This window comes from Globicephala melas, chromosome 21, assembly GCF_963455315.2.
Source record: "Globicephala melas chromosome 21, mGloMel1.2, whole genome shotgun sequence".
Taxonomy (NCBI): domain Eukaryota; kingdom Metazoa; phylum Chordata; class Mammalia; order Artiodactyla; family Delphinidae; genus Globicephala; species Globicephala melas.
This window is the reverse complement of record NC_083334.1, coordinates 274,806-293,432: the sequence shown is the minus strand read 5'-3', so window position 1 is coordinate 293,432 and position 18,627 is coordinate 274,806. Positions and strand designations below refer to the sequence as shown.

The following is an 18,627-nucleotide window of genomic DNA, read 5'->3' as shown; positions in this document are numbered from 1 at the left end:
AGGATATTTTTTAGCTTAGTTTTTCTTACCAGAATCTGGTTCTCATGTTATCTCACATTTTTTGTCTTTGTGATAATGTTTGCTTGATCTTGTAATATTAAATAGCATTTAGCCAATAATGGCAGGCCTGCTAAGAGCAGTAGTTTAAGTAGCAAAACCTCAGAGTGTACCCTTCGGGGTTCTGGTGGCATAAGCTGGGTTCAGGGTTCTGATGGCAAGGGTGCTTGCTTCTGTGTTCGCTTTGCAACATCCCCTGTAATTTGCTCCAAGGTTCTGGCAAATTGCTGGACCATGTCACCAGCTGTCACCACCCGTTCTTCCCATTCATGTTTGGCAGCATCTGGGACACAGGCATGCCAGTAGAAATAATAGTAGCTGTGACAACTTCGGTGGCATGGTCCCCAGAGACAAGACAAAACTCTGGCACCTTTGCTCTCAACAAGGAGCTAAAAATGGCGCTGAATTTGCTCCTTGGTGATATATAATTTTCTTTAATTATACATTTTGGTTTCAAGTCTTCCACATGCTGGCTTTTAAGTATCAAACCAACATATATCGGTTAAAAACAATGGCATGCCCTTTTTTCTATGGCGAGGAGGTGAAATAGCTAGAATACCATGGATTCCTCTCATCTCCATCAGCCTTGAAAAATAAAAGGAATGGAAATTTCTCTCACTTGAATGGTCCTTGAGCCCGAAAGAAAATTTCTTCATAAAATTTCACTGGTAGATATTCACCATCATATTGTCTCAAAATTATTTCAGTTAGTGAGGTTTTTTAATTAACATTTATAGAAAGAAAAAAAATAAAAGGTTACAGAACGAATGTTTTTGAATGACGTAAGAAATATTTTAAACATCTTGAAATTGGTTACAATCTAAGAATAACAGGGGAAAAAAAACTAAGAAGATGGGTGATAGTATAACAGCGTGCTCACGAATTTTGTAGATGACAAATGTCAGATACTACAGCTGATTTAAAAGGGTTCTGACTGGGAATCATCGTGGAAGTCCATGTTCTCCTGCCTTGAGAAAAGGGAGGAATTGCACTAGGTGCCTTCTAAGACTGCTTCTGACTGTCACCAGTCTCAGATTCTCTGTTGTCACCCCTATTTCTCAGGAACCAAGCTACAGAGAGCCAGCCCTCTAAGAGCAACTCTAAGCAAAATATTGAAAAAGCTGAGTTACATATTAAATTTTCCCCATAACTGTCTTCTCCCATTTTTCCACAGCTAACAGCCTGTACTTTTATTCCCTTCCCCCACAAACTCATCTTTTTCCCATCAAAGTAGCTATATTAACCCCCAGCTGCAACGATCCATTTCTGCTTCTCCTACAACCCCCCATTCCTCACACAGCAGAAGGTAAAAAATTTATTCACATATAAGGTGTTATGTTTAAGGTACAATAATATAAAGTGTTACGGCGGTGTAGAGTAGATATTAATTCCAGGAAGACTTCATAAAGAGGTGTCACGTGAACTAGACACTAAGGCGTTAGTGAGATCTCGTCGGGCAGAGTTTGAGGGAGGTACCTTAGAAACCAGGAATTATGAGGAACAAAGGCATGGAAGCAAGAAAATTAAGGGCATGATCTAAATGGTAGACCAGCAAATCTGGCGAGCTCATGGGGTCTGTGATATCTTCACACTGTTGTGCAACAGATCTCCAGAACTTTTTCCATCTTGCAAAACTGAAGCTCATTAAACAATATCTCCCCATTCCCCCGCATCTGCAGCCCCTAGTAACCGCCCTTCTACTGGCTGCCCCTTGGAGTCTGACTATTTTAGATGTGGCCCATGTAAATGGAATCAAACAGTATTTGTCTTTCTGTGGCTGGCTTATTTCATTTAACATAATGTCCTCAAGGATCATCCATGTTATGGCATGTGGCAAGATTTCCTTCCTTTTTAAGACTGAATAATATTTCATTGTATATTTATGTATATACACGACATTTTCTCTATCCATCTTTCCATCATTGGACGTGTGGGTCACTCCTGCCTCTTGACTGCTGTGAATAGTGCTGCTGTGAACGTGGATGTGCGAATATCCCTTTGACACTCCTACTTTCAGGGATTCTGGATCATATGGTACTTCTGGTTTTGATTTTTTGCGGAACTACGAAACTGTTTTCCATAGTAGTCGCACCATTTTACAACCTCACCAGCAGTGCACAGGGGTTCTAAGTTCTTCACATCCTCACCCAGCCAAGTTATAATGTTTTTAAACTACCAGTCCATCCGGGAGGGCCGTGGGCTGATAGTCATTAACCCAATATGTGAATTTGTTTAATCGTATTGCTTTCCTTCTGACACCTGAGATTTACACTAGTTTATTCTAGTTATCGGGGTGAGGGAGGGGCTGTAACAGGCTGTCATACGTGCCTCCCCTGCAGCCTCATAGGAAGGAATGCCTAGACGCCTTATAGAGAAAAGCACCTACAGAGAGGTTTAGGGAAAGTAAAAACATTCTTCAGCCAAGCTGTGTATCAGATGGCTACTTTAAATAAAGTATTTAAGTATAATACGTAGTTAGAAAAGTGTACAGAACGTAAGCGAGCACACCAGTGGAACTGCCTCCCAGACAGAGAAATGGAACGTTACCAGCTCTCCAGAAGCCGCCCCGGGCTCTCCCAGTCACCACCTACCCCCTTCCCCCTAGAGAGAGTCACTCTGGGGGCTTTTACCTACTTTGGAAGTTTATACACATGGACTTAGTCAGTATTCGTGGCTTTGTGAATGTATTTGTGAGATTTTTCCATATCATTGCATCTGGGATGGGTTCATTCATTTACATTGCTGTGTGGAATTCCACTGTATGATTATTACTCTAATTTGTTTATCCATCTTACGGCCAGAAGACATCTGAGCTGCTTCCCGTTTGGGGCTATTACAAATATCTCTGTGAACATTCTTGTTCATGCTTTTGGTGCCACGTGTATACACATTTCTTTTTTTTTAACTTGGAATGTGAATTACAGTTTATTAAAATTAGTGATACTGTTGGATTCAAATTTCTCATCATACTCTTTGATTGCCATTTGTCCTATTTGTTCTTTTTTAAAAATTTTTATTTTATTGGAGTATAGTTGCTCTACAGTGTTGTGATAGTTTCTGCTGTACAGCAAAGTGAATCAGCCACGTGTACATACATCCTCTCCTGCTTGGATTTCCTTCCCACTTAGGTCACCACAGAGCAGTGAGTAGAGTTCCCTGTGCTATACAGTAGGTTCTCATTAGTTATGTATTTTATACATAGTAGTGTGTATATGTCCATCCCAATCTCCCAGTTCATCCCACCCACCCACTTCCCCCTTGGTGTCCATACGTTTGTTCTCTACATCTGTGTCTCTATTTCTGCTTTGCAAATAAGTTCATCTGTACCATTTTTCTAGATTCCACATATATGCAGTAATATACAATATTTGTTTTTCTCTTTCTGACTTACTTCATTCTGTATGACAGTCTCTAGGTCCATCCACGTCTCTACAAATGACCCAATTTCGTTCCTTTTTATGGCTGAGTAATATTCCATTGTATATATGTACCACATCTTCTTCATCCATTCCTCTGTCGATGGACACTTAGGTTGCTTCCATGTCCTGGCTATTGTAAATAGTGCTGCAATGAACATTGGAGTGCATGTATCTTTTTGAGTTATGTTTTTCTCTGGGTATATACCCAGTAGTGGGATTGCTGAGTCATATGGTAGTTCTATTTTTAGTTTTTTAAGGAACTTCCATACTGTTCTTTATAGTGGCTGTATCAATTTACATTCCCACCAACAGTGCAAGAGGGTTCCCTTTTCTCCACGCCCTCTCCAGCATTTATTGTTTGTAGATTTTTTGATGATGGCCATTCTGACCAGTGTGAGGTGATACCTCATTGTAGTTTTGTATACATATCTCTATTGGATATACAGGCAGACTTTTGTAGACACACTGGGGAGTTAACCACCATTCATAAGATTTTTTAATATGGAGAAAATGTATTCCAATTCCCAACAAGCAACTTACAAATGATCTTGCAAAAATACAGCCATTTATAGTTGGTAAACATCTTGTATTTAGAAGCCAGTTTTATCACGTGGACAACTTTTGATCATGTTTGCTACTGTCAAAAGAGAGATAAATTAACAATTTGTGTTACATTTTTAAAAATTTCTTTGATGTGAATGCTCAGTTTTGATTCAGGTTAAGTAGGAAAACAGCACAGTGCATAAAAAGGAATCCTGAAACAGGGTCAGGAGATCTCGTGTCCTGAGTCCTCTTCATGCACTAACTTGAAAAGACACTGAGTGTGTCACTGATCCCCTCTCTGCCTGTGTTTCGTCCTCATACAACAAGGATAATGACCCTGTCACATGCTACATTATTAGAAGATGATAGATATCAAGGTATTTGAAAATGTGAAAAACACATGGAATGCTTAAATCTACATGAGTACTAATTTCTGTAACTTTAAAATACACACCTATACAGCTTACTTTAAGACTCTTGGAGTTAACCAGAGTAGCCTGTTATTAATTGAATCATCATCATCATATTACTGTAGAAGTTTCCTTTTAAGACAATATGCTATGTGGAAAAGTATTGTATAGAAGGATGGTGATTGGAATACACAAGTGTTACTGATTAATATCTTTCCCGCCCTCAACTCCATATACTGTCTCTCTCTGCCTTTGGTTTCCTAGACGTGGTAGAGAAGCATATCTCTAGCCTTTGACCCGCACAGAAGTTACATTCGACTCCTTCCTGTGTGGATTTTCACACTCCACTGCTCTCTGGTAGGATAGAGAGGTGTATCGTGCTATGTATTCCCTTTATTACCGGAAGGTCTGGGTTTAAGGTCACGGTCCACTGCTTACTGGCTTGGAACCCTAAACTCTCAAAAAGTCTCAGTTTTTGCAGATTTAAAATGAAAAAAAAAAGTAACTATTCAACGAAGTCTTTGTGAAGCTTAAATGAGATACCGGGTGAAACAGAAGCACAGCACTTGACACGTAGGTTGTGTTCAATGGATATTTTATTTTTTAAAAATATTGCATCCCAGTGGTCTAACACAAAGGACCCTGTCTGTGGCTGAGAGAATGCCTGGTGTGGCTGCCAGCCTGAACCTTCTCACCTAAGCCATCGCCCAGAGGGGTCCAGGGCTCAGCAGAGCACAGAGCTCCCCGCCTCTCCTTGGCACTCTTGCCACACCCTCCATCAGGTCCTGCGCAAACCAAGGATCCATTGTACCGTCATGAAGAGTGGCAGCAATGCCTTCTCATGGGTTCAAATCTGCTTTCCAGCCTGGGCATTAAAGAATTGGGATCATCCTTCTTTATTTACAGATGTTATTTTACTTCTCTAATTCTCCCTTTATTTGTCTGCCAAGAGAGCTCATGTAGTTTTATTATAGCAGCTTTCAGGAATTTCTGTAGCACTCTGACTTTGAGTTTGCTGCCTCTCTATCTCTCTCTCTCTGTCTCTCTCTGTGTTTGTCCCTGTCTCTCTCTGTCTGTCTCGCATTAACTTTGGAGTCAGTCTCACCCTGTATTTACATAAAAATCTGAAGTTACACGTAACAAGTGTCAAGAGCTTCACTCAACACCAAACACCAACGCTTTCAAAGCACATATTTCAAAACAGTGTTTAACAAGATATAATATTATTTGGTATGGCTCTCATTATACGACATCCTAAGTAGAACCAAAATCCCATTTTATTGAGATTTTCTGTAATAAAAAATACATGATAAAGCTGTTGCCCATCTGACAGAAAGTAAAATAGCTCCAGACGCAGCCGTAACACTACTTCCTAACATTTGACGCCTGCGCCTGACCCCATGGACCGTCTCTTCTCTTCACAGTCTATTAAAACCAATAATATGAGCAAATCTATCATCCAGGAAGACTATCTGTGCTACATAAAAGCTCACAATGATGATACGTTATTTTGTGTAGAAACTTTGACCCTTTTGGAATATTTATCATTGCTATGCGAGAGTGTGCCCATCAAAACTTTTACTGGATGCGGACCTCGCACCCATTATTTTACTCAAAAATTGCCGAATTATCTGAAACCTTGAAAACTGTGTGAAGCGATAAATTTTTAGAAAGCTTCTGACATTTTGCCACTCAAACACTACATAATTTAATGCAAAATGACATAAGTTATACCTCTTTACAAGTTGACAGTTTGTATGTTGGAGAATTCTATAACCTATATCTTAATCCTTGAAAAAAATCAGTCTTTAAAGGGAATTGCTGGAAAACTGTAATTTAAGCAGGGAGTCATGAGTATATACGTTTGCTACAGATTGTACAGAGTGGATACAGCTATGTTCCTATCTATGTTTAGTATGTTTCTTACTATAGGATGATTTTATATCAGGTATTGTTAACAGAAGAATGTGACACTGGTAATAGAATGTCACCAAGCTGTTGACTCTTTTAAAAAAGTCAATCAATTATATATAATGCTAGTGGACTTTTCACAAAACTACTTTTCATAGAGCATAACACTGACTAGTCATTAATTCATTATTAATAATATAACATTCCATTTTTAGGCATTTATGTATTTGTTTTATATTTAAATATTTTATATTTATTAATTTTTCCTTAAATTACTATACTTTTATCCACAACAGTATTGTGTGACATTTTAAAACCTTAGAAAATACAGTCTGTTTCTTTGACAGATACTTAGCGAGATCTGCTCAATAGCAGATACTGTATAAGGCAAATGAGATACACGATATTGGGAGAGATGCTTCACCCAGTCAGGGAGTGCCTTCCCAAGAAGTTGATACCAACCATCTGAGGGAAGAAGAGGTATTTTGCAGTGGGTGGAGAGCATTGCAGACAGAGGGGACTGTTTATTGAGAGAGAGGGTCTATGGTCTGGTCAGGTGACTGCAAATGGTTCAGTAACCTGGAGTAGAGAACAAATAAATAAAAGACCTATACACTACGGACTGTCCTGCTAGGTGCCTTAACGTATACTGTCCAGAAAGTTTACATCAGTTAAATAAGATAGGTTTATCCGGTCTCGTTTTGTAAGTAAACCTAATGTTTAACAATATTACATCATTTGGGACTTCCCTGGTGGTGCAGTGGTTAAGAATCCGCCTGCCAGTGCAGGGGAGATGGGTTCGATCTCTGGTCCGGGAAGATCCCACATGCTGCGGAGCAACTAAGCCCGTGCGCCACAACTACTGGGCCCATGTGCTGCAACTACTGAAGCCCGCGCACCTACAGCCCGTGCTCCGCAACAAGAGAAGCCACCGCAATGAGAAGCCCGCACACGGCAATGAAGAGTAGCCCCCAGTCACCACAAGTAGAGAAAACCCGCGCACAGCAACAAAGACCCAACGCAGCCAAGGGAAAAAAAAAAGTGGTCAAAGAAGACAAAAGCCAATCCAGAATTCTACACTAGTGAAAACGTCTGTGAAGAATGAAAGTGAAATAAAGCTATTTTCAGATAAAAGAAAAAACTAAAAAAAAAAACAAACTATTAAAAAAAATTACATCATTTGTCTAAGGTTAAATCCTAGATTGAGGTTGAACCCAAATCTAACTACATCTAAAGCCTGTCCTCTTTACACTGTACTAATTTTGTTTTGTTACTATATATTGGATATTTAATAAGGGCTTTTTACAGTGATTGTTATCATACTGTCTCTAACAATACTTTTTAAACATGTCTTTCTCCACCTCTCTGGTAAATTCCAACATGTATAATGAATATATACTGTCAAATAATGTTGAAAAATTCTCCTTCATGACATAGTAATATGACAGTGGGTTTCCCCATGGACACTTAGCCTTCCTTAGGGACTAATTCCTAAACTATATGCTATAGAGCACAAATGAATGTTAAGTGTTAATGGTTAATACAACAGTGATTATTATTCTAAATATTTTTAATAAATAATATATAAAATGATAGATTATATTACATTTCTCTTTATAATTATATTATCTAGTTACGTATTTTCTAAGTATTTTACATCAAGAAACTTAGTAAACACATTTACAAAATTTGTATCAGTTTATAAGATTATCAAACCCACGTCAGAAACTCTATATGAAATTACCTGATACCTATGCACGTTGCTTGATCTGTGCTCTTGCTGAACTGTAAGTCATAAATTCGAAGATTATTTATCTTAAATTTAGAACATTCAAATATTACTATATTTTGTGCATCTGAATCCATTCTGAACATTTCATGCACCAAATTCGTCTGTGGGACCAGTTGTTACCTTAATCCAAGAGAATAGCATCATATCTCTTGAGAGCCTATAGATATTGCAACAAAGTGTTGTACATGTGCAGGTGGCCTGTGGTCATGTACGTTTGGCAAGTACTGCTTGAGAGCATACTACCGCTTACTTAAATGACGGTGCAGAGTAGAACTGGAACAAAGCAGAACAAACAATGATTCGCTCCTAAGAATTTCCCGGTACCAGTTAACTGAGTAATATCAACTCTTTATCAAAGTGCTGCCATGTTGCACTGAGGAACTGTTTGTTTTCTAATTTCTATTATGCAATCGTCTTTGGTATTTCAGAACATGGAAATTATAACTTTACATGTGACTCTTGTTATAAACATATATACCATTTGATATTGTAGCTAGAAGCAGCAGACCTTTAAACAACTTGTATTTTTTTACCCCCAGCAATGCATCTCTTTGGCCTCAACTGGCAGTTACAGCAGACTGAAAATGACACATTTGAGAATGGAAAAGTGAATTCCGATACCATGCCAACGAACACTGTATCGTTACCTTCTGGTGACAATGGTAAGAGAAAGAATTATGTGTCCTGTGTTTTTCTTTTAACATCTCTTTTCACATTTCATCTCTTTTAACATTATAAATAAAATAAATTTATTTTTACCCATGTAACATTCATCTTTATATGGGAGAAGGAAAAGGTTTCGGAATTACAAATATTATCTTTTAATGAGTGACTTTTATTCATTTACTTGAAGGATTGGAAATTCACATTTTTATTATAGGAATAATACAGTGCTCTGCCTTCTGAGTCGATAGCTAGGCTTTTCTGCCTCTCCTTCCTGCGAGTGTGCATTTTGTTTTATTTCTAGTCTGTAAATAGATTATAATTCAGTGTTTCACCTCATATTACCTCGGGTATATTGAGCTTTCTTTGTTCAGCTAGTATGTGGAGTTGGAATACTATCTTCATTTTGTTTTAAAAGCTTTTACATACAAAACACATGAAAGGATTCTCATTTATTGACCTTTCCTCTGTTTGCCCTTTCTTTAAACCTTCAAAAGTTTACACTTTGAACTAACAGACTTTCAAATCAACTGGCTCTGAGTTTAAAAATGGAATTTAAGCAGTTAGAGAATGCTGTATTTCATTTTTTCAGAAAAATATGTACATATGTAAGCATATTTATATCTATTATTTTTATATATGTGTGTGTGCTTGTATGTATGTCTTGGCACTTGGCATCCTCTGACTTTTTGCAAAATGTCCTAATACTTTATGTCTCAAAGCAACCAGATCAAGACACCTTTTCTGTCACGTGAGAAATACATCCTTTGCCTTTAAGCATTGCCCTGGCTCTTCTTCCTCTTCGTTTCTTCTTATCTGGTACTTTTGTTCTGCTTTGGCATCTCTTATGTTCACCCTCACGTGGCTAGTTTCTTTGCGAGACTAGAAAGAAGCTATAATATATTTATTTGTATTTATATATATGCTGCTATGTTACATGTACCCATTGGCTGTGACTAATGCTTTTACCATTTTTTTTTTGTTCTTTCCCAGCTTCTGTTTTATTTTAACAATAACACTTTATGACACTCCTCTTCCTTCTTGGGGAGGCTGAGAGGTTTTATAAGACATTAGATTTTCATAGTAATGATAAATACCGCTACCCCACCCCTGTATGGAGTCTTTTGATACAAAGTGCTATACGTTCCAAAAAACTGTAATCTGGTGGCTGATGACAGTGACAGTGGAAGTCAGTGCACAGTGGATTAAAGAGGAGTGAAGAAAAGCTTACCTAGTTAAAATTGTTGGTGGGAAATTTCAATTAAGTGAAATATAATTACTTTAAACAACTGTTTAATTTTTTATGCACTGATAACACACACATGAACAGATCCATCACTACACAGAAATTAAGTGTATTTATTTTTGATTTATAGAGATTGCAGTTTAGACTGTCTTTTAAAGTGGATTGTTCCCACGAAAATGGCCAGACCGCACTTCTTAACCACACATGCAGGGGCTCTTTTACAGACTGAAGGGAAAAATGCTTATCATAGACGTTTCGTTTATTTTACAACATCCTAGCCTTTCATTACGATCAGAAGGAAAACAGAGTGTGGCTAATGAGTGTCACAGCCCTTGAAATGTGTGATGTTGAGAAAGCTATGGCTTCAGAGGCCCTCCCACAGCCTCGGTGCTGGTTCTTGGGATTTTCTATTCTATTTTATTGAATTTCCCATTTATCACAAATGCTAGTTGAAACTCACTCAGATAATTTTGCAATTTACAAAGGATTGTGGGCCACAGTTTCAAAAACACGGCTCTGAAAGTCCACTTCCCTAAGAGGGACTGAAGTTCCCATGTGATCACAGAACACATGGGGTGCAGTTGACAGGTGCCAGTGGAGCAACTGAATACAGTGATTCCCCTACATACAAACGAGCTCCGTTCCAAGAGCGCGTTCGTAACTCCAATTTGTTCATAAGTCTAACAAAGTTAGCCTAGGTACCCAACTTACACAGTCGGCTACATAGTACCGTACTGTAATAGGTTTATAATACTTTCCACACAAATAATACATAAAAAAACAAACGCAAAAAATAAAGAACACATTTTTCATCTTACAGGACAGTGCCTTGGAAAGTACAGTAGTCCAGTACAACAGCTGGCACACAGGGGCTGGCATCCAGTGCACAGGCGAGAAGAGTTACTGCCTGGAGGAGGGAGAGGAGGTGGGAGATGGTAGAGCTGAGGGATGGTCAGCAATAGGGGACAGAGGGCGAGCTGCAGTGTCGCTCACGCCTGACATTGATGGTACAGGTACTGGTTCCTTGCTGGAACCAAATGCACATCCGCGTCTTTGAAAGTGCTCAACATGAAGGTTCATATGTAGGGGACTTACTATATGCGTGTAAATGAAGGACCATCTTCCTAGCCTCCCACATAAGGAGGAGAGGACAGATGCCCCAGAATGAGTTAGATATACTGGAGAACGGATCCTGCAGCCTGCCAACCGGACAGGGGCATTCGTAGGAATTTCTCTTTATGGAAAGAAGGCTATCTCGGGGCTCAGAGTTTGTCCAAAGTGTGGCCTAAATAATAGTCTCACTTGTTATCTTTATTATTTTTCCAGTAGCCCGAAAAACCCTAAATTGGTAAGGAATTCTTATTTTCGTTTTTCCAAGTAAAGGTTCTGGGTATGTATCTCTTAAATACTTATTTAAATACCGGAGTGCAGCGGGCAGGAGGGGACTGTATTTGCAAGAAGGGAGGTACCTTACAAACACTGCTTTTAAGCATCCCTGATGAACCGGCAGAGACCGTGCACCATCATCTGCTACTTCAGTTTTATAAACTGTGCAGAGAACCAGATCACATCATCTCTAGAAACTCTAGGAGATTATAACCCTTAAGAAATTCTTGCAATTCTGAATGAAGCTCACTGGGAAAATTAACCGTGCTAAGCATGATGGGGAAATTACTTTGTGGCTGCTAGACGCAATGCTCTTCTTTATGCAGTCCTGTTTTATTCTTATTTTATAAATACAATTCTAAGGAACAGTCACGGTGCTAACAATCATGGTGCTAAACTCCCTGCTCGCTTTTAAGTGAACACTGAACCAAAGCTTCTAAATGGTATTTAGTATTTAAAAGAAGAATTTCTATTACACGCCATGATTCTTTCCTGATTATTCCTAAGACGTTCTTTGACTACAGATTTTAGAGATGAGATGTCAAGTGTGAGGTCTCAGGCAAAACTGATAGAAGTGGGCAACGTGAATAAAGAGGCAAGGATGAAGTTTTTAGTTCAAACACCAGTCTCTTTCCAGAAACTAAAATTATTCCGCTGGATCGAGGAATTCACTTAGCCTAATGTGCTGGAGAGCATCGCGCAGCCCTGTATTCAAATCCTAGCTCTTTCATCTGTGTACTCTGTAACCTTGAGCAAGTTACTCAACCTCTCTGAGCCTCAATTTCCTCCACGTAAAGAGGGAGTAATGCCTGTCTCTCGGCTGATCAGCTTCAACAGTCTGGCAGCCCTTCTGTGTTTTCCTTGCAAGCTCTCTCCCCACACGTCTCAACGGTGGTTTCCAACTCTCCTACTATCCTTGAAGCTTCAATCCCTCAGCTCCCAGCAGATGACCTTGTGTTCTGTTCAGCAAAAAAACCAGAGACCTTGATTTCCTGTAAACACAGCTCCATTCCCATGTGCATCTCGATCTGTCTTTCCATCCTTTTCTTACTAATCTTTCCAAGAGCGTTCTTGATCCCATTCTGTACTTCAGAATTTCCTCTCTCAACTGGCTGGCACCTTCCAATCAACATTTGAACATTCCCAAGTCTCTCAAGTCTTAAAAAAAAGAACCCTTGAGTCTGCCTCCTACCCCTGCCCCACCCCATCCTTCTCTTCTCCCCGTGTAGCCAGCCCTTCTGGAACACGGTGTGTACATTCGCCGTGAAGTCATGTCTTCACCTTCCACTTACTCCTGTGACAGTGTGGCTTCTTCAGGCTCCTTCCTCATGACTGTCCTCTGCCACCATCACTCACAGACACGGATGTCTCCCCGACTTATCGGTTGTCCTGCCAATAGCATCAGTTGATACTCTACGCTCTTTATCACATTTGAGCTCTTGGTAGCATTCAGTAGGTAACCTATCACTCCTAATTGAAATAGCCTTTTCCTTAGCTTCTGTGATACCATTTCCACTTTCTTCCTGATTTTTTAGCAGTGATTTCTCAGTTTGTTTAGTTGACTCATCTTCCTCTACCCGATCCCCAAACATTGCCGTCACTCAGAATATAATCTCTCTGGGTCCTCAGATCCATTCTCCCGACTTCATTTACGTTCCATGTGCTATGTGTTATGTCACATTCTTTGTGCTCCCAAATCAATAAGTGCAGCCTGGATCTCTCTGTCTTGGAGCTCCAGACATCAACTATGAAAAATCTATCCAAGTATCTTTAGAAAATCCCCACTTGGGTGTCTTCCAGGCATCTCAAACTCCATATGTCTAAAACTTGAACCCAACAACCAATTTGGTTATCTATTACTGCCTAACAAGCCACATCAAAGTCCAGTGGCTTCAAAGAACAGTTTGTTGTCATCTCTCATGGTTCTGTGGATTAACTGGGTAATTTTTGTTTTTTTGCTTGGGTCGCTCATGAAATTGCTTTCAGATGTTGCTTGATCTGTTTGAAAACTCCACTAAACTGAAATTCAAGGTAGCCCACTCACAGGGCTAGCAGTTGATGCTGTCTGTCGACTGGAACGTCTAAACATGGCCTTCCACTTGGCTTGGGCTTCTCAGAGCACAAGTTCTGAAGAGGAGTGTCCCCAGAGGGAGCATTCCAAGAGACCCAGACAGAAGTTACAAGGCTTCTTATAACCTAGAGCATTGGACACTCCGGGATGTCACTTCCGTCATATCTGCTTGGTCAAGAAAGTCAGTAAGATCAGCCCAGATTCACGAGATGGAGAATTAAACCCCACTCTTGACTGGGGAAATGGTGGGGACACATTGCATAAGGACATGTGGGATGGGAGATGTTGTGGCCATCTTTGGAAAACACAACTAGCCCATCATCTTTCTTTCCAAATTTGCCTCTCTTTCTATATCAGGAAATGGCATCATCATTCACCTAGTTACCTGGGCCAGAAGCTTAGGGGTCATGCCTGACCTCTCCCACTCTCTCACCTCCCCTGTGCAATCATTCATCAAGTCCTGTCAATTCTAACTCCAAAATATCTCCTGGATCCCATCAACTCTCACTTGAATTATAGAAGCCACCTTCTATCTGGGATGTATATCTCTAGACTTGCTCATCCGTTCTTCAGATACAGATTTGAAATATCAGTACCCTACTTGATGCCCTTCAGTGATCTAGATTCTGGTCAAACGCCTTTAGATGACTTAACAGGGTTCTCCACAATCTGGCTGTCACACCATGCTATAGCATAGAAACAATAGAGCGGAGAGTTAAAGGCTATAGGGTCTTGAGCCAAACCACCTGGTTTCACATCCTGCGGTAGTTCTGACCATTATTAATGCCTTTGATACTTGGGACAAGTTACTGTAGAGCATCTCTGTGCTTCAGCTTTCTCATCAATTAGAATGGTCTTGAATAGTCAATGTAAATACTTAAAATGGTGTGCAGTATATAGTAAATGCTTGAAAAATGTTAGTGGTTATAAGCATTACTATTTAATATGTGTCTTCTTTGCTAGAGTGTAAGGCACACTGTTTTTCCACCTCTCTGTTCAAAGCTGTCAGCACAGTTATAGGCATGTAATAGATGCTCAAGAAGTACTGTCCAATGAGTGAATGAAAATAGGATGACTAAATGCTATAAAGGATATAAAGGGCCCGACACAGTGCCTTGCATTAACTGTACACAAAGCAGGTGTTGGTACAGCAGAGTGATTAAGGATTAAAGCTATGCACTTGTTGGGTGGCTTTAAGCAAATTACCTTCTTTAACCTCCTGTTTTTTCATAGGGTAGTAGTGAGGTTAAAACCATTTAATGCATGTAGGGGGCTAAGCAGTGACTGGAACATGACAGGTAGGTTATACATGTCAGTAACTATTACTTCACTCTTTTTTCTGCAATTCAAGATTACGTGCTTGTATTTGTAGCAAAATTCTTAAGAATGTAGCTCCTTAAATCAGCATCAAAATATCCTCTAAAGCAATATTAGAAATACCTATCATTAGTTATTTATATTTTTAGTTATTTGGATTTTATGAAGAAATCTATTCCTTAATCCTCCTTTGAATGCATAGTATTCATTCATTCTGCATTTATTTATTGAGCATATAATATTATGTGCCATGCACAGAGCATGGTTCTGAGAACATAGCAGTGAGAAAAAAAGACAGTCACATTTGTTGTTCCCAGAGTGTGTGAATTACTAGGCAAGACAGGATTCAAGCAAGCAATTGCAATGAATTAGAAAATGCACGGTAAGGAAAAGTAGAGGGTACCAGGGCAGGACATTTCACACTAGCTTTATTCAGCATTTGAATGCTGAATATCATATGCTGAAATTCAGCATAGGGTAATTTGGGATCATGTAAGACAAAGTATGCAGGCCACAAATTCTGGTTAGTGTAACTCTAGCAAATGACTTCTCCAATCAAAAAAAAAAGAAAGAAAGAAAACTTCCAGTTTTAAAATAAATAAATCATGGGATATAATGTACAGCATGGTGACCATAGTTAACAAAACTTATCATATATTTGAAAGCTGTGAGAGAGTAGATCTTAAAAGTTCTCATCACACATGACAAAAATGGTAACTATGTACGGTAGAGTTATCGTGGTGATCATTTCACAATATATACAAATAACGAGTCACGTTGTACGTCTGAAACTAATATAATGTTGTACGTCAATTAAATCTCAACAACAACAAAAACCTCCTTTTGTATGAGTACAGATTGAAAAACTACATATACGTGATTCATCCTCTTTAAACAAAATAATTCAAATTGCTTTTTAAGTTTTCATTATTATTCAGCATGTATGACTTTTCTCAAATACTAGCCAATTTCAGATAATTAGATTTTATAGCAAGTTAAAGATTGCCTGTGAATTGAAGAAATAGAGCTAACGGGGCTGCAAGAGCATTGAGTTTTATTCAATATTGTATATAGTATTTATGTTGTTGCGTTGTATAATAGTTCCTTAATTAGGTGCTATATTGATTTTGTCCATTAAACTATGTTTGCAAGGTAGTGTTTTAATTCCCTTAGCTTCTGATGTAACACTCTGTATCCGCGATGTTAAGTTATGGCATGTGGTTGTTTATAAAAAGATACGTTCTCTCAGAGCTCTCAAAGTCAGGGTATGAATCCAAGGTTAGGTCATCGAATTGGAGGGTGGGCTATTGATTGTCTATAAATGGCCCAACCTTGCTTCCTGACGTCTTAATTATTAGTGCCGCTGTGGGACTTAAAATGATATTATCATTTACCTTCCTCAGCAGTTGAGTTGGACTTTCACAGTTGGATTTATTTTCTGCCTTTCCATTTTAATCATTATAGGCTGGTTTACTCACATGATGTGCAGGCAGCAAATTCGTGGTATCTATGACCAAAAAATGCAGTATTTTTTAACTTTGGGTTGTTTTCTGATATCACAAAATAATAATCAAACATACCAAACCTCCTAATTACCGGTATGATTTTAAGTACTACTCTGTTTTGTCCTTATAAAATCTAGCGTTGGTAAACTATTATTCATAAAATATCTCAGAGTACAGAGTTCTTTTTTTAAGGCATTATCTGAAAAATGCCACTTTACTGATGTGTTTTATATAAACTGGGTATCACATAAGAAGGAGAGGAATAACAATAACTTTGTGGTGCTCAGTCTCTTTATGTTTTCACACTCTGACAACTGAATTTTAAGACATTAAGACTGTTGTGACACATGCTTAACTGATGAAAGGAAAAATCACAGTTAGTGGGTGAAAAGACGGCTAGTGGCTCCCACACTGAGGCACAACAGGACAAGTTGAAAAAAAAATCTTCAAGATGATACTTCATTGTGTTTGAAGATGTGGTACATCTCACTCTTACTGTGAAGGCTTTAATTGGTTTGATTCCTAACCCACATGCTTTGAGTTTAGAATAACTACAGGGCACTCTGTTGCCCTGTCTATTTTTTCCTCCATCTTTCCTCCTTTTTCTCTTAGTAAAACCTACAGACGACCTTAGTGTTTCCTATGATCATTCCCAGGTTCAGACTCTGGGGGCTTAAGGATGGAGTGATCTCAGTAAGGGGGGCTGGAGAGCACTAAACCTGGCCCTTCTGTTATTTCCTCTGAAGCCAAAGTTTTCTGGAATTCAGGACATGATGAAAGACATCTGTTTCCAGGCTTTTATCTAGGAGGACTGATGAGCTTCAGAGGAAGAGGTTGTCCAAGTATTTACAAGTTTATCAAATGGTGTGAATAGCTCGCCGACTTCCAGGTGTGTTTACAGTCAATAAAGAGCGTTTGAAAACGCTAACAGGGATGACCACACTTGACTTGGCCAAATTAGAGGAGGGCCATGACTTGAAAAGCAACAATGCAGAATTTAAAAAGACAAAGCCCCTTCACAAAACTCTAGTCTCCTGACATTCACATAGAGGCTTTTTAGCAGGAATGTCGTACTGATATTAGCTGGCAGTTCTGTGGATTTAAGCGGAGGAAAATCTGTGATGTCCTTATAGCTCTATATCACTGATTATAATGACAGGGTCAGGTCAGCATCTACCCTTTAGAAAAGACACATTCTGAGACTTTAATTCAAAATAAATCCATTCTAAATAGTGTAATAATTTGAAGCAAAAGTGCCCTTACAAATTAGATTCACATTTCATAGGAAAGGCTAGAATAGATCAGTGATCTTCAAACTACTTTGTTCCTGTGCCTCTAAAACAAAATATGTGTACAAATTTACATTGAATTTTAGCACAATTGTAGAGAACAAACGTATGGACACCACGGGGGAAGCGGCGGGGGTGGTGGTGATGGGAAGAATTGGGAGACTGGGATTGGCATATATACACTAATATGTAGAAAATGCATGACTAATAAGAACCTGCTCTATGCAACCATAATACTCTTAAGTGTTTTTAAAAATCCATTTTATTCTGTACTGACTTTTGTTTACAATTATTAGTTGTACATATTTGGATGAAATCAACCTGATTATGATATAAATATGTTGAGCATTTTGATAATTATTAAATGTAAAAAGTGAAAATGTATTTAAAATACCTCTGAATGAGATGAATGGGGACTTTTTCAAATAGTTTATATATTCACTGATGAATATTACTTATTACAAGAGCAAAGCAAGGTTCAGTATCAATTCTACTCCTGTTATCCTTTGTTATAAGTATAAACATAAGAAATCTTGCTACAAGATAAGCAGAAGGGAATGGAAGAATTTTTTTGGAAGGATGCCGTTCAATGATTTGAAATCCTTATTAGACCACATTGTGATCTGTTTCCAAAAAGTATATTTAGTGGTCTACAAGCTGTCAACTTCATCACATTTCTTCTTCAGTTTTATTGAAAGCAAAGAAATTAGCAACTACCTGCTTTCAAAAAGATTCGTTATGCAGTTTTCGAATCAATACGATTTCTCAATTTCCGTGGAGAATACCAGAAAAGGCTTCACCAAGGCTTAGCAAAATACATACTGCCAATTACACCTCTTATTCTTTTACTTCGTGGCACTTTATCTGATACATGCAGAATGGACTGGAAAATGGAACCATTGTTCATTTTCATTTACCTTAGGTGTAATCTCTCTTGAATGCTTTTATCATATTATATACTTTCAGTATCTCTATTTAGTTAACTCACTAATTTATGAGGAATACCCACTATATCATT

The 18,627-nt window shown here is 38.6% G+C and overlaps 1 protein-coding gene across 7 annotated transcripts in view; it reads left to right on the top strand.

Annotated features, from left to right (window-relative positions):
- TENM3 (teneurin transmembrane protein 3) overlaps positions 1–18,627 on the top strand; it is a 429,049-nt gene that overhangs the window by 290,668 nt on the left and 119,754 nt on the right. For all 7 annotated transcript variants that reach the window (XM_060291422.1, XM_060291421.1, XM_060291420.1 and 4 more), the window contains one exon: positions 8,672–8,794. In XM_060291422.1, the coding sequence (XP_060147405.1) occupies positions 8,672–8,794 (123 nt within the window). The remainder of the gene's footprint in view (positions 1–8,671; positions 8,795–18,627) is intronic.